This window comes from Furipterus horrens, unplaced genomic scaffold (genome assembly GCF_987537825.1).
Source record: "Furipterus horrens unplaced genomic scaffold, mFurHor1.1.pri manual_scaffold_6, whole genome shotgun sequence".
NCBI lineage: Eukaryota > Metazoa > Chordata > Mammalia > Chiroptera > Furipteridae > Furipterus > Furipterus horrens.
This window is the reverse complement of record NW_028327176.1, coordinates 99,695,486-99,712,189: the sequence shown is the minus strand read 5'-3', so window position 1 is coordinate 99,712,189 and position 16,704 is coordinate 99,695,486. Positions and strand designations below refer to the sequence as shown.

The 16,704-nt window shown below is 40.6% G+C and overlaps 1 protein-coding gene across 1 annotated transcript; it reads right to left on the bottom strand.

Moving 5' to 3' along the window:
* Positions 1-344: 344 nt before the first annotated feature.
* Positions 345-14,869, bottom strand: TDRD6 (tudor domain containing 6). Its single transcript, XM_090282537.1, has 4 exons — positions 8,832-14,869; positions 5,822-5,940; positions 4,376-4,465; positions 345-721 (listed from the first exon to the last, which is right to left on the bottom strand). The coding sequence occupies exons 1-4, from the start codon at positions 14,830-14,832 to the stop codon at positions 692-694; spliced, it is 6,240 nt and encodes a 2,079-aa protein (XP_090138663.1). The 5' UTR covers positions 14,833-14,869; the 3' UTR covers positions 345-691.
* Between the last annotated feature and the right edge of the window lie 1,835 nt (positions 14,870-16,704).

The window sequence follows — 16,704 nt, the reverse complement described above, 5'->3', positions numbered from 1 at the left end:
AAATGTGGATAATATTAATATACACCATAGTCAAAGATTAAATAAGAAAATGCATTTAAAGTATCAACTGAGCAACTAACTAAACAAGAAATAACATTTAATATTGCTGTTTCCCCAAATTGTAGAATTGTGGTTCCATTACCACAGATATTCCAAAATTTTATTTCCTTTTTAATGAAATGAGACTACTATACCTTTAAGGATAAACTTTATTCAAATATTATGTCATATTAAAATACTTCCAAATTCAAACAGACTATTAGTCAAAACGTTTAACTAGACAGAAAGCTTCGGAAACAAAACAAAAATTCTGAAGGAGTAACAAACCATCCTAAGTAGCATTATATAATATACTTGTCATAAACCTATAATTTTCTATTTTAATTTAAACGCTATATTCAAAAGAAACCAAAAGAGTTTTTTGTTTTGTTTTGTTTTTTGGAAATGTAACATAATGTCATAAATTGGTAAGCAAAATAAAGATCCTGATCTATATATATTCAACAATATGACTAAATACACTGCATGGTCAGCCTGAGATCTATTTTGTTTCCAACACATATCAAAGTCTGCAAAAAATTACAACTTCTTGTGCTTCGTGCTCTCAACTTGCTCAAATACTCTATTGGTCTGGATGCCAGGCCACTTGTTTAAGAGCAGCTTCTGACTGGCCACATCCAGGGATCCACCGCTAAGTCTGCATCACCTCCAGCCCCTTTTTCTGAAACAAGAGAAAAACCTTGAGTTGAGAAAGAAACATAAAAGAAAAAAAGACAATCATTTACCAAAACAAATTTAATGTCCTCTAAAAATGGGGAAAGGTTACATTATTGTAATTACTACAGAGAATTATTACTACCAAAATGTTTTCTTTTTCTTTTTAGTATTTTGGTTCTCACACTATTTTCAAACAAAGTTTCTCTAAAATATTACAAAATTGGCATACTTTATATATTTGCTAGAATGATGTTAACAAGGCTGAGAGCCAATTAGTCCATTTCTCTCTTTGAGTAGTGTATATTTTTCACACAAAGCCACCAAGAGCTGACTTAATTCTTAACTTGCTCAATTCTAAGAACCAGTGTGCTACTTCTGAACATGGTCATGCAATAACCAGGAACTTCCAAAGAATTGAACTGTATTGTGTATATAAAATTAAAAATCCTGCAAGAAATTCCAAGAGCTCATTTAACATTCATAGATCATTTGAACATATGAGCTAATTCATATTGAGAAAATCCTTTAAAATATGAATTTGTTAGATTCACAATCTAACTTTCAAGTTTAATTCAATCAACAAACAAATTCCCTGTTATATATGAAGAAATCTTTTTCTTGGTTATTCATCCCACTGGGCACATTTAATATTTTTAGCTAAAGTGTTATTTTTTTCTTGCTACTAACAACCAAGGAACTTGATAAACCATTTTTGTTTGAGGATTCAGGGTAATGATATCTTTAAGACTTGGCGATCTGTTTTACAAACAAAAGTCACCTTTAATTGTGGGTGGTATCACCCAATGACATGAAGGAAAGACCTTTCCCCACTGTTTGGACTATAGCTTAACAAAAGGAACCTTAGGGTGATAACCAGGTCTTCATTATAGGCACAAAATAATTAAAATCAGAAAGGAGATCGTAGGTAAACCAGAAAAATGGCAAACAACAAAAAGTAATCCTTTAAAAAGTGTGGCAATCAGATTTTACAGTGAAGCGTCACCTCAAGGACATTTTCTATTCTTCAGCTACTCATTTCTCTGGACCATCTCTGCTGGTGTATTCAACACAGGGAATAAAGTACCCTTTTCCAAGTTTTAGTTCCCAAATGCCCACAACTCTGGTGTTCGGTGCATTGTTCAAGGGCTGCTGTGCAAACACATTATCCATGGTGAGCCACACAGAGATGCTTCATTAAAGACTTAACGAAGAGGAATAGTTCTCCTAGATTCTCTTCAACACCTAATAGCATCATGTGCATGCAAAATGTCTGTACAGAAATGAATTCATGAGACATCTTCTTATGGTAAAATAAAATAGCTCAGATGAAAAAAATTCTAAAAAAACATAATCAAACAGAATCTCAGATCAGAGTGACTTGATTTATCACACACAAAAAATAGTTCTCTATAATTTAATGCCCCACAATATTAACTTTTCAAGGAAAACCAGCTCATTTGTAGACAAGCATCTATAGCTAAGAGTTTCCTCAAATTTGAGGAAAGGGTGATTTAAATCTCATTAAGAACCAAATAAAAAACATAAAGCCTTATTCATACTAGTTTCTATATTTGCTAATCAACTTAAAGCCAGAGGTAGTTGTGTTAATATTATTTAATGAACTCTTTAAATTGTCTTAAATGATTCTCTTCTGTTTGGCAGGCATGGGATAGTTTACCGAAATAGAATCATATGTATCTATGTATTTGTCTGTGGGTTCTTGAAAATTAATAAATGTAAAAGATCAGAATGTAAAAGAACGTTTTAGTAAATACTAATCAATATAAGTGAAATGGGCTATTATTTTTGGCAAGTAAGCAAAAAATGGACCTAATGTAAGATAATGTTCAATGATTTTTCACTGAACATCAAATGGCCTAAATGTCCAACACAAGAGAAATGGTTTAATAAATTATTGCTCATTAATGTCATGTTATGTTATATAGTTACAGCCTTTGGGTTTCGGTCAAGATTGCTACTAAAAAGTTCTGGAGAGAGTACTAAAAACAACCCACCTGTGGCTTCTGAAAAATACACAGGGACAGGTACAATGAGGACTAAAGTAAAAACCAGAAAAATAACTCATAATGGGTCAGTTTCACAGTTGTTTTTCTGTCTTTTCTCCTTCCTTGTACTACTTTCCTTCTTTCTTTTTTCTTACTTTTGACCTGAGGTTGTACTAAATCAGCGCTGTCTTGCTGAACGGATAGCAAAACTCTCAGAGAAAGGCCCTATTTCTCACCAGCGGATTGGCCACTGGAGTGTGGGGAGTAGGCGGGAAATCCCTTCCCTATTTCTGTTTTCTCTCCTGGCCTTGTGCTGAGAGCAGCTCCAGTCACTCCAGTGTAGGCACCTAAAAAGCCGAGTTAAGACTCTGGCCCTGGAACTGGGAACAGGGCCCTCTGTTATCTGAAGAGGGGAGGGAGGGGGTGATTTTTTTCTCTCCTCTACCTGTTTCATTCCAAAGGCAGGCTACCCACGCAGGGCTGCATGGCAGCTCCAAGGGAAAGCCTTGCCAAAAACCTGCTTTCCAGCCAGAGGACCAGGAAGAAGGATCAGCCTCTAGGGGCCTGGATATAAGAGGACTCCTGGAGTGTGAAAGTGTACAGGAAATCTAAGAGAGGAAAAGAATGGAAAAATGTGAACCCCTAATGTTACTATATGTGAACTGATACAAGTCCTAAGGTCACCCCTGAACAGGACAGAACCAAGCAAGCATAGCAAAGTCTTTAACACCTCAACTACTATAGAAACCTCTGCCCAAGTTCCAGACTAACCCTAGTGGCTTATTTCCTGGGCAGAGCCAAACATCACAGCAAAGACTTTGTAAATTAACCTGACACCGGAACCAGCAAACACAGAAGGAAAGACAGAGCTTGTGGTATGAACCTAACTGGGTTGATCACTTGCCAAGACAGAAACTTCAAAATTTTCTAAAAGATTTTAACAGGATCCAAAGTCTTATAATATTCAAAACATTTAGGATAGAATACAAAACTACTCAACATACAAAGAACCAAGAAAAGCTAATCATTTCTCAAGACAAACCCTGAGTTGACCAGATGTGGGAACTCTCAGACACAGAATTTGAAGCAAGAAGTTCATCAAACTCCAAACAGGATAAACTCAAATGCCTAGACATATTATAATGGCATGGGAATTGCCCACCTTGTAACCTTAAATAAAGAACAAAATATAAAACTGTATGTGAAATAAAATTAACTATATTCAAAATATGTAAATAATATAGTCCATATAATCAGAAAAACTACAAAAAAGAAAGCTACACTGATAAATCTGTTTGTCTTTGGATGGATGTGTTATAGGTAATTAATACTTTCTCTTTTTGAACTTTGCCATTTTCCCAGTTTTTCTGTTTCAAACATATTTTATGAAGGTCATGGACACCAAACAATTTTCATTTTTTAAGTCCCCCAAATCAAGGAGTAAAACATTAACCACTAGCTTGCCCAAAGGGATATGTGGCATCAAGTCCAGAAACATTGATTTTGTTACTGCTGTTTTTCATTGTCATTAGAATATTAGTACTTTTTTTTTCTTTCCATTATTCCTGAACACAGGGTCTTTGGAAGTAGTTTGTCACCTTTCAAAATGAAAGACAATATTCTCATTAACTACTATTTATATAATTCCATACTTCAGATGGACTCTTATCCAATTTGGGTATGCTATTCCAGACATTCTCAGGGTTCACTGTCTCCTCCATACCATCTGACAGGTGCAAAACCTACCAAAGGAAAAAAAAAAATTAATTGGTAGTTTCCAAAAAGTATAACTGATTTTTGTATCCTAGCAAGCCTTTTAAAAATGAAATACTTTAAAAGGCAATGAAAATGATTTTTAAAATTTAAATATTATGTTGCAACTCAATGGTACTTTGTTTAAAATAAACAAATAAATAAATAAACTGAGCATTCCTAGAGATCAAAGAGGGATAAAATTTAGGTCTCAGGAAGTTCAAAATTTGGTGGAGAAACAGACCTCTAAGCAAATAATTACAATACAATGTAGGAAGTATGGACTTATGCAGCAGGAGATATAGAAATATAAAGGAGATATAAAGCTATGTTGGCTGGGGGGGGGGAAGAGATGGAGAGATTTAGAAAATAATGCAAGTGAATGCTTCCTGGGAGAGGCAAGGGCTAAAGTAAATCTTTTTTTTTTTTTTTTTTTTTACCTTTATTTTATTGTTAACACTAATACAGATGTCGTTATCCCCCACCCCACCCCACCCCCTTTGTCCACCACCAAGTGGCAGTTGACCAGTTTGGGGAGGGAACAGAATACAGGCAAATAGAACTGTATTATTAAATACAACATAGAAGCCTAGCAGAATAGTATACGTTAGAGAAAACAAGCAGTTTGAGTTCATCTGATATAAGGTAGAAAACACAAAGGAATAAGACCAAAGTCTGGAGAGGTACACTGACAACCCTGGTGGACCAGGTCATGTTGATGAGCTTTTATATCCTAGACCATGGTTCTCAAATTTTAATGGCATAAGAATGCACAGTCCTGGTCCTACTCCCAGAAGTTCTGAATCAGCCATCTGGGCACAGCCCAGAAATCTACAGGGAACACAGCAGGTGGTTCTGATAAAAGTGGTTTTCAGATCACTGGAGAAGCACAATCGACTGCAAGTCCCAGAGAAGTTTTACACATAGGAATGATGTAGTCGGATTGACATTTGAAAAACTTCACACTGGCAGTGTGAAGAATCAATTGAATGAAGATTAGAAGAAGTAAACCAAATACAAAGTCATTAGAGTAACCTGGTTATGAAATGAGGGACTTGATCAAGGCAGTGGCATGAGATATAAAAAGTTTTAACTAACAGATTAGAAGTGGAAAGTGTGGAACTTTGTGACTGATAGGATTTCAGGGATAAGGGAGATGAAAGAGCCTAAGATTATTTCTTGCTAGGATGCTTATCTTTGAACTTGCAAAATGATTTTTGCACTGCATCCAACTATGAGGGGGAATGAACAGGTAAATAGTTGTTCAATTGCATTTTCTCATCTGAAGAAATTTCCTTAACAGTCTGCAAGAACATTTTGAGATAAAGTACTTCTACTTTACTCACCTTTGTGCCTTCTTCAGCTATTTCCAAAATCTCACATTCTGACCATGTGTGTCTTGACCACACAACACATCTGGATCCAACAGTAAATCCTTTCAGAATGTAGGTGTTCTCTGGTTGAGCTGCCAGATTGAAGAGAATAAGGCTCAACGCATACCTCTTCATTCCTTAATGTTAGATACATAAGCAAAGCATTTTCCTAATCTGCCCTTGCTATTCCTATATAATCAGTATTTGGTACAGTACAACATGTTTTAAGTCTGTCATCTTTCCTCAACTTTATTTTAAATTCTTCCAAGGTCCCCTGCCCATATAATTCTTTACCATTTTCAAAACACACACACACACACACACACACACACACACACACACGTGTACAGTTTTTTAAGGATGTGAGTCTGATTCTAACATGAAAAATTATTACTAAAAGCCAGTTATTATTGTCACTTGTGGTGTGGTCTATCGTTGTTACAACCACCATTTCTATAGCAAAGCAACATATTGCAAGTGAACAGACAATCTCATTACTTACAATTACAAAATGTAATAATGAGGACAAAGAATCTAGTGTAACATTTAAACAAATGATTACATATCCACGGGATGACAAACAATAGAATTCAAATATTTTGAAAGCAGAGGCTTCCAGCTAAGATGGAGGCATAGACAGACAGGCTGCATCTCCCTCCACAACTAAGAAGGAATACAACTACCTCAAAACTAGAGACAACCAGAAGTTCCAGAAAATTGACCTGCATGGAAGTCCAACAAAGATATAAAGAAGAAATACTCATCCAGATAGGTGCGACAGCTCTACCTAAGACACAGAAGCAAACACTAAAGCCTGTCAAGATGAGAATACAGAGAAGTATGGCCCAAAAGAGGAAACAGATCAGGGTTCCAGTGGGAGAACTAAGTGATGAGGAGATAGCCAACCTAATAGATGTAGAGTTCAAAACACTGGTGATAAAGATGCCCACAGGCCTGACAGATATGCTTAAGTATAGCAAACACATAAGGGAAGAAGTGAAGGCTATGCTAAGTGAAACATAGGAAAATCCACACAAAAACAATGGTGAGGAGCAGAAAACTGGGGTTCAAATCAATGATTTGGAAATAAGGAAGAAAAAAACAGTCAACCGGTACAGAATGAGGAAACAAGAATTGAAAAAAATGAGGAGAGGCTTAGGAACCTCTCAGGCAACTTTAAACATACCAACATCCGAATCATAGGCATGCCAGAAGGAGAAGAGGAAGAGCAAGAAATTAAAACATGTGAAAAAATAATGAAGGAAAACTTCCCAAATTTGGTGAAGGAAAGAGACATACAAGTACAGGAAGCACAGAGAGTCCTAAGCAAGCTAGACCCAAGGAGGACCACACCAAGACATATCATAATTAAAATGCTAAAGATTCAAGATAAAGAGAGAATCTTAAAAGTAGCAAGAGAAAAGCAGAGAGTTACCTATAAAGGGGTGCCTCTAAGACTATCAGCTGACTTCTCAAAAGAAACTTTGCAGGCAAGAAGGGACTGGCAAGCAGTATTCAATGTGATGAAAAGCAAGGACCTACAACCAAGATTACTCTATCCAGCTATCGTTTAGAATGGAAGGGCAAATGAAGTGCTTCCCAGACAAGGTAAAGCTAAAAGAATTCATTATCACCAAGTCATTATTATATGAAATGTTAAGGGGACTTATTGAAGAAAAAGAAGATCAAAATTATGAACATTAAAATGACAACAAACTCACAATTATCAACAACTGAATCTAAAAATAAAAACAAAATCCAACTAAGCAACACAAAATAGGAACAGAATCATAGGTATTGGGATCATTTAGAGGGTTATCAGCTAGGAGGGGGAAAAGGGAGAAATGGGAAAATGGTGCAGGGATTAAGAGGCATAATTGTTTGGTACAAAAGTAGACAGGGGGAAGTTAAGAATAATATAGGAAAGGGTGAAGCCAAAGAACTCATATGCACAACCCATGGACATGAACTAAGGGGGATGGGATTGCTGGAGGGTAGCGGGTACTGGGGAAAAATTGGGACTACTGTAACAAAATAATCAATAAAATATGCTTAAAAAATAAAAATAATCTTGAAAGCGTATTAAGAGATTAAAATGCAGCATTGAACACTGTAGGTAGAGTGATCTCTATTCAGTTTTTTAAAACTCTGTAAATACACACACAGGGGAGAAAGACAACAGACTAGAAGTGCACATGGCATTAACCTTGGTTATTGCTTGGTGGTGCAATTATGGTGATTTTCATCCTCCTTAGTCTATTGTTTTCTCTATTTTGTACAGTGGCTCAAATTTAATAATATAAAAATTATTAAAAAGTCTAACACTGATTATAATAAACAAACTAAAAGCCACCTTGTCTAACTTTTAAATTTTATTAAGCAGCCAAGAAAATAGCCATAATAATAGTTTACAGAAAAGTTAATGACAATGAATATTTTCCAATATTTACTCATGGCTGTTAATTTTTGGGGTTAATATAGGCTCCCTAAGTCAAATTTTTGTTTAAGGAGTTCTAAATGAATGGCAAGGTATATGCATGAAACAAACAGTTAAATTTGAAAACTCTGCTAAAATGATCCTTATCATAAAGTTACGCCTATGGTAGTGCTTGTCAAAGAAATGTTATGTTTTTCTTTTAAACTTACCAAAAAGCATAACCTCTTTATTTAAAATGTTTTGTTTACATTTTAATGTGATTAGTTTTTGAAGACCCATTTTATGCATTCTACTTTTAAACACAAAGTAATTCAGCATTTCACCCACTATGTACAGTATTATTTGACATTGATTTTATAACTTAATTTTCCTATGTTTAAAATACCCTCCAAATCTGATTGTCTTTTCAGGTTTTAATCCACCCCCACCCCCAATAATTTAACAATTCAAATTAGAATTATTTTTTTCTTTAAGAAAAAATAAGTCATTTTGAAAGAGACTAACTTATACCTAAATGAAAGTGAAAGGGAAAAAAAAATCACATACCTGATATACAATCTGGTAAAACACTGTGTTTCTCCCCATCTCTGGACTCTTCTTCAGGGAACAAATGCGTCAGTGAGGAAATGGCATCTCCATTTTTATATTCCGGAAGTCCTTCTTTATATATATTCATTTCAATCTGCGTTTGGGGATCACAAGTCTTTTCCTGAAGCTGCAATGGCAACCCAGGCTGGTCATCAAAACGTTCCACACAACTTGACTTTCCTGTGTCCTCAGCATATATGGATTCTAGACACAGCTGGGCTGCAGGCAATTCTATCTCTGGTTGTTTCTCGGCTTCACAGATGAGGGGAAGTTGCACTGTAATTGGCTCCAGGGTGGCTTCTGAGTCACAGCCATGGGGGAGTGGTGTGACTGGAGGCACCAGGCCTGGCTCTTCTTTTTCTTCATCCCCGACTAGAGAATGCTGTAACTCCATGGATTCTAGTTCCACAAATTCTTTGGATTCATTATCAGGAGAAAGGGGCACCTCAAATGAATTCAGTTCTAATAGCTCCTCTGTTTCACTGGCATGCAGTAATAAGGTGTTCAATCTTGTAGTTAGGTGTGTATTATCAAACTTGGCTTTGTCAACCAAATGACACTCTACTTTACTTTCCAGTTCCTCAATTCCAAATTTACCTTTGCAGGGGCTTTCAAAAGCTTCAAAAATGTTATCAGCTTCAGGGTCACAGAATTTATTTAGTTTGGTTTCCATCATATTTACGTCTTTTTCGATTCTTTCCAAGAGTTCATCTGTCTGTGGTTCCACATACAGTGTTTTCTCTTGTCCAGCTTTACTACTTGGTTTCTTAAGTCCAAGATCAGAACTAGGGGATCCAAGAGCTCCCTTTATCTCTGGGCCATTTTTTTCATAGGGCAGATCACTGCCACTAATACCAATCTTAAAATATTTTTTCATTTTCTCATTAATACTTTCACCTTTGCTTTTCAAGTCAACAATTGCTAAAGGGATATCACAAACATCCTTTTTGATTTCTAATATTGTTATCTCCAACACATCTTCTGTTACTATTTCAAAAAAATAGTCGTTTCCCTCTTGAGGGCACACACCCTCTGAAATATTAAATCCTGAGAGACAACATGGAAAGGCTTGCATAGAAACCAGCAAAAGTTCAGAAGGAATGGTCCAGAGTGCTTTGGGGTCCACATAGTCTACAATGTTTCCAAAGTCCACAAGCCTGACGGATACAAGATAATCATCACAAATATTGGTGATAAGTGCCCTATAATAATGCCCATCCTGTCTATATCTCACTATGCAAGGATCTCCAATATGAGGACGCAAGATACAACTTCTCCTATCTGTTGCCTGTTCTCCAGCAGTTTGTACCTCTACTTCTAAATACCGAAGTTTCTCAGTATCAGAAAACTGACACCAAAAATATTCAGGTCCATCGATCACAGTAGCATAAGCTCTTATCATTTTCATCTTTGGATTATACCAGTTAAAAAATACTGAAGTGTCAATGTTTGTTTTGTTGGCAGACTTTGATAAGGCACCATTAAATATTTGGGTAGAAGGCCCTATTTTAGATTGTTCACTGAAAGCATATCTGCTAATCATATCTTCTGCTATGATCCCATGTTCATCAGCAAGAATAACTTCCCATCTGTCTTGAAATTTAACAAACTCACATCTTATTGGAGCTTCATCTGTCCTTTGGGAAAAGTAATGCATCATTTCTTCACAGTTTAAAATCTCAGGAATACAAAGTCCCCTTAGGGAGCAGTGGATGCACAATCTTGGTAACAGTGTATGGACCAGGTCAAGTTTACCTGTCTTGCTAGTATGAATCACAGAATCATTGCCATAATCTATAAACTGTACAGAGAGAAGGTCACTGCGTTGTTGTTCCTTTACCACAGCACGATACCATAAATTGTCTTCTGGAAAAATGGCACATATTATATCTCCTCTTTGCAAAGGGGGACCTGCATAACATTTAGGCCTTGTACTAACATCATTTAATCTCTCTGAAAGCTGATTAAGTTCAGCTTCATCTTCTGTTAGTTGAACATAAAAGTTGGAAAGGTCATTTATATGAGAAACATACACAGTTGTTTTAAAGCCAGGCATTATAGTCTTCTGAGGGAACTCAGAAAATTTTAGAGGCAAATATTTGTTATATGAATCTCCTATTTTTCTCTCTAAAGAAGTGGCTTCTAGTTTTCTGATTTCCAAAAGTGGTGGCTCAGCAAAACTTCCTTCTTTTTTTTCTATTGTTAATGAAGATACTTCACTATTTTTACTCTCCACAGAGTCCTGATGTTGAGTAACTAGGCCTGTCTTTGTTGAACTTTGTGAAAGTCTGAGTTCCTTGCATGCTGAGCTGATCTTAGGTTTGTGTGATTCAGCCAAGATCTCCATATTGTAGAATTTGTCCTCTGCTGATTTACTTAAATGTTCTGTAGGTGAATGCTTTGTATTGGGCTTATTTACATCAAGAGTTTTTGTTGAAGTTAGTACTTCACTTTCATGTTTTTTTCTTTTCCCGCCTTTGTAACCACGTAGTGCTAACTTCTCATTAATATTATCATTAATTCGAATACTGTTGTCATATAGTTCTATAATCAGTGTTCCATCTGGATCTTTTGCTACGACCACAGCTTTCATTGACTTATCTAAAGTAGTCTCCTGAAACCATGTTGTAATTTCTTCTGGTATACGATCAGGAATATCAGATAATGAACATTTAACAGCTTGCATGGGTGAAAATAAGACATCACATGCATCACTAGGTATTGAAAACAGATCATCATTTGTTACCACATAAATGTTCCCAAAATCAACAAAGAACACTTTATTTGGGTCTTTTTCTACCATTATCCCCCTATACCAATTTCTGTCGGTATACCTGGCAAGGCAGAAGGCTCCAGGGGTCAAGGGAGACTTTTTTACATTCAGCAAACTTTTACTTAATTGTAAAATAGAATATGACAACTGTTCTAAAATATGTGCATTTTTTTCCAATTGGCAATAAAATGTCCAAGGATCATCAACATGCGTTATATACACTGTTTCTTCACTTCCAATTTTCATATCATGTGTTGAATAGTAGTAAGAACGTAGCTGAAGAGGGTACCCCAGGGGATTCGGAAGTTTTATTGCTCTTGCCAGTCCCTTTTCCACCAACATATGGCTTGCACTCTGAGAGGGTGTTAGCAAATCCACGATATAAAACAGCTTCTCATCACCTGTTGATGCAATAGCAAATATGGTGCATTTTAATTCTAGGTTGTCTTCCCATGCATTAATTACAAATTCACTGAAAACTTGTATTGACTTTTTACTCCAAGCAAAAGGATTTTGACTGGTTGGTTGAATCAAATTATAAAGACTGCACCTAAAAGCCTGAGCCTTAACTTTGAGAAACTCTTTAGTAATTGAACAAATATTCTTCACAGACACTATACCTTTGTCCCCATAATCTACAAATAGTACTTTGACATGCTCTGAAGATAGTGTCTCCCTGATCAGAGCCCTGGACCATTTTCCATTTACTGTTCGCTTTGCCAAACAAGCACGGGTGGTTCCCTGGTAAGGAGTGGGCGTATTCCTGCAATAGTCCTGAATATCACACATTAGAGTTTTAAATCCTTGCATGTTTTTGGTCAGCTGGCACCAGAAGTAGCCAGGGTTTTCAATATAAGACACCTTGACTTCTATTGTACTTCCAACTTGTATCTCTCCTTTACAAGAGGAGCCTGGTTTAATTTCCAAGAAATTCTGTAGAAGAGGAGAATAAACAGACACTCTCTTCTCTTCTTCCTGCACAACTAGTCCAGTTGAAACATCTGTAATAACTATGGTGTCAGTCAAAGCTTCTGAAACATATGTAGTTTTATCTCTCTGGGCATCCTGTTCTACTTCTTCCTTCTTGGCAGAAGATATTTTGTTTTTCTCAGCACCAACATGCCCTGGGGAGTAGGCACATCCAGGAATATTTTCTTTGGTTTCAAATTCCTGATATTTGGCATATCCAGCTTGAGCAATCACCTTACTAATGTTTTCTTCCCCTGTTCTCGATTCATCAAGAATCTCAATAACGTATTGATCATCCTGCTTATCAAGGACATGGATAACTAATTCTTTATGGAGTACAGTCTTTTTAAAAAAGGAAATGGCCTCCTGGCTCCAAGTTTCTGCCAAAGGTGAGATATCAGCCAGAGTGCACCTTAGAGCCAATGCTGGTAGCCGTCTAAACTGGGGAAGCAGTATCCTCACGTCATGCCACCCTACATTTTCTGAATTGCCTCGGTCAACCAAGAATACATCCACACTCTTGTCATCTAATCTGGTGATCGTAGCCCGATAATAACCATTTTCTTTCCATTTGACACAGCAGAGGTCATCAGGCTTTGGTTTCAAAGCTGCACAATCCAGCTTACTGGCCGAGGAATAGAAACTGCATATTTTCCTCATCAATTTGCAGAAGATGCCACTGTGTTTCCTCAACCTAATCCAAAACTCAGAAGGGTTTTTAACAAACTCTATCTGGGCGTCATGGAAGGCATTTATCCTTAAACTGATGGATCTTAAGGCTGGGAGTGAAAGCTCTTCACCCACTTCTTCAGCTGGAGACCGGCAGTGAAGAGCTGATTCTGGTTCCTCCCCCCACTCCTCCTTTTCCTCTGTTCCCTGGTTCTGAAGGAACTGGTCAGCCAAACAAGATGACTGTACTCCAAATACGCAGTTAAGATTAATCCCATCGTCTCCATACAGGGTGACATAATACACATGCTCAAAGGAGCAGTAAAATTCAACCTTCGCATTCACTGCCCGGCCCAGGATCATTGCCTTCAGGTCACGGACCTGTGACCGAGACCAACCTCTGCCACCTTCCCAGAGACCATACAAAGCACAGGGGTAGGTCACCACCGGCATTCGAAAGTATTCAGGCAGCAAGTAGCGTAGGCCGCTACAACTCACTAACTCCTTCCTGCCGAAGTCTACGTGAAGCACCTGGGCACAGCGCTGGGGCCGGAAAGTCTCAAGCAAGAGAGCCCTGTACCACTGCCCGTCCAACCCACAGGATGCACACGGAGAGCCCGGCTTGTCCGGGCTCTCCTCGCTGTCCTTCCCGGTGACTCCAGTGCAGTTCTCATCCCCTGTCCCCGTGGAGCCTTCGTATATGTGGGCCATGCTCTCAGACAGGCGGTGGATCTCCTGCGAGAAGCTCCGGAGCTGACAGTGAATGCGGTGGGGATGGCACACCTGAGTCACCAAGACGGGCTCCGTCACGCCCAACTGCAGCTGCGGGTAGAAGTAATCCACGCCAGGCTGCTCTTGCCTGGGCAGGACTCGCTGCAAGATCACGTCCCCGGAGCCCAGACCAGCAGAGGCCGTTGGGAGGTAGCGTTTGAGCATCAGGCGGAAGAGGCTCCGGGGTATCTGCCGGGCCAGGCCGAGCTCCTCCATCCTCTGGAACAGAGAGGGCACCTCCAGAAGGATCAGGCGGTGGGGGAGAAGCACGTCCAGGACCCGCCCCTGCAACGCCTTGCCCTGCAGGCTGCTAAGAAAGTCCAAGGCGCTGGGCGACCAGCAGTGGGACTCGCCCTCTCCGCCACCCGCGGGCACCAGGCCGGCCAGCACGCAGCCCAGCACCTCCGAGGGCAGGTGGAACAACTCACTGTGCCCGGACGCCAGCGAGCCCGCCTCGGTCGTGACGGTGCGGCCGTTGTCCAGCAGAAAGACGCGGATCTCCGGCCCCTGCCGGCTGACCACGCGGCCGCGGTGCCACAGGAGCCCCACCTGCACCAGGCACAGCTCGCCGGGCAAAGCCGCGGCGCTGCCCAGCGCCCACAGGCTGCCCGTGGCCGCCGCTTTCTGGATCTCCCCGCTCAGCCGCAAGTACTCATCCCGCCGCTCACCCACCAGCCCCCAAAGCTGAACGGGGATCATCTCAGAATGCACGTCCACGAAGGACACCCGCAAAGCCAGCGAGGACCCCGGCGTCGGCAGCCCCGTCGTAGAGCACATCTCCGCGGCCCGGCTCGGCCGCCGACTGCTGGGCGGGCAGGGCGCTGTCCGGTCGGCGAAACGTCCCGCGCCGCTGGCAGGAGGGCCCCAGGCTCAGGCCCAGGGTGGGGAGGCTCCCGAGGCGACAGGGCCGCAGCGGAGCCCGTCGGCGTACCCACCGCCCACGGTTGGGCCTACGGTTGCGCGGCCGCGCAGGTACTGGCAGCGCGCGGCGTCCTCGCGTCCGGCCGGCGGGCGGCAGAGCGGGGCCCGGCAGGGATGGGTGTGGTCGCCGCCCGGAGCGCACTGGGGGTGGCCTGAGGCCGCCAGGGACTTGGAGGACCCCTAGGACTGGGCCGCTTCCTGCCTGTACTTGGAGCACCTTCCACGCTGGAGAACACGGTGTGAAGACCTGGCCAACGGTTGCGGGGAGGCCCAGGCCAGAGAGCCGCTTCCTCTTGGGCTGCCCGACCAACGCTGATGAGCAGCTCCGAGAGCCAGGCTCCAGGCTTGCCGGGCGGAAAGGGCGGACAGACGGCACGCGCGCGCCTGGGCGTTAGGGCCGGAACTCGGAGGCCCCCAGGGGCTCCCAGGCTGAGGGTGCCCATGCGCCTGTGCCCCACCGGAGACACGGTTTGCTGTGACTGCAAGCTAGTTCCTGACTCTCTTTCAGGAACCCGTTGGATCGCCTGAATTGTTAAAAGACTATATGGAGAGATCCAAGATGGCGGAGGAGTAAGTGGAAGCTGCACTAACATCCTCCCAGGACCCGTCTGGATTTACAACTAAATTTTGGAGAAATCATCTGGAATAACCAACTAAACACTAGCTGGAGAGAAGTCTTATAACCACGGAGAGACAGAAAAGGCCGCTACATCACAACATGACTGGGTCACCCTAGATGTTCCTTGTGTAAGTTCCAGCAAAGCAGAACTAAAGATCAGAAGTGATCATTTGCTTCTCTTGTTGTGTTTATGTAAATGAACAGGATATATTAAAAATGGACTTAATGCAGTCCCTTTAATGACAAGGAGGGTCATCTTAGGGAGAAAAATCGTGATTCGAGGAAAATCACAATGCTCAGTGGTAGACTATAAAGTAATGCAGCTAACCGTGTTTAAAGTTTCTTTTCATTTAAAATTTGTATTCATTTGAAAGTTAAACTATGTCTGTGGTATCGTCCAAGATGTTTAATTTACAGGCAAGAAGAGTGTCAAATGCCTTGCAACTGGATGTTTTTCCAATAAGACAGTCTTACATATTTAGAGACTTGTTTGTGGGTTATGTTACATAAATTAACATGTGTTTTCTGTTTTCAAAGGGATAAGCCTATGATCTCATTACCTGAGTGATTGTACGTATAGGCCTCACTTAATCTTATCTGCAGCGCTGCCTCCTGAGACTCAACGGTTTGGCTGAACTAAGTGGCTGGGTTGGTGAAGTATGGGGTGGTCTGTGGGCTTCACTTTAAAACTGATTTCTCTTTTCTATCCTAATGGCTTGGACAGAAAGAGCCCAGAGGTCTGAGAGGGGGGGAAACCAAAATATTTCCCTCAGCCCAAACTAAGTATAACAGGCAAAAGGGTTTTGGATAAGTGAGATGTGCCTGGCACACCTTCCTCCAAAGAAGCCCTTCTTTTCCCTTATGTGGGACATTGAAACATTAATACCTGCCTTTTGTCATCTAGTGGTTATGGATTGAATGATGCCTTTAACCCTGTTGCCGAATCTGTTGCCCCCAGAATACAGCAAGGATGCCAGCCTGTTAAACCAAGCATGCCGTTGTTCGGGGACAGCCAACTGACCTGGAGTCTGCATGATCCTTCCCCGTGTGGGAAGGCCACCCTCCCCTCCACACCCCCACTCTTATTAGGGATTTCTGGATCCAAGGGT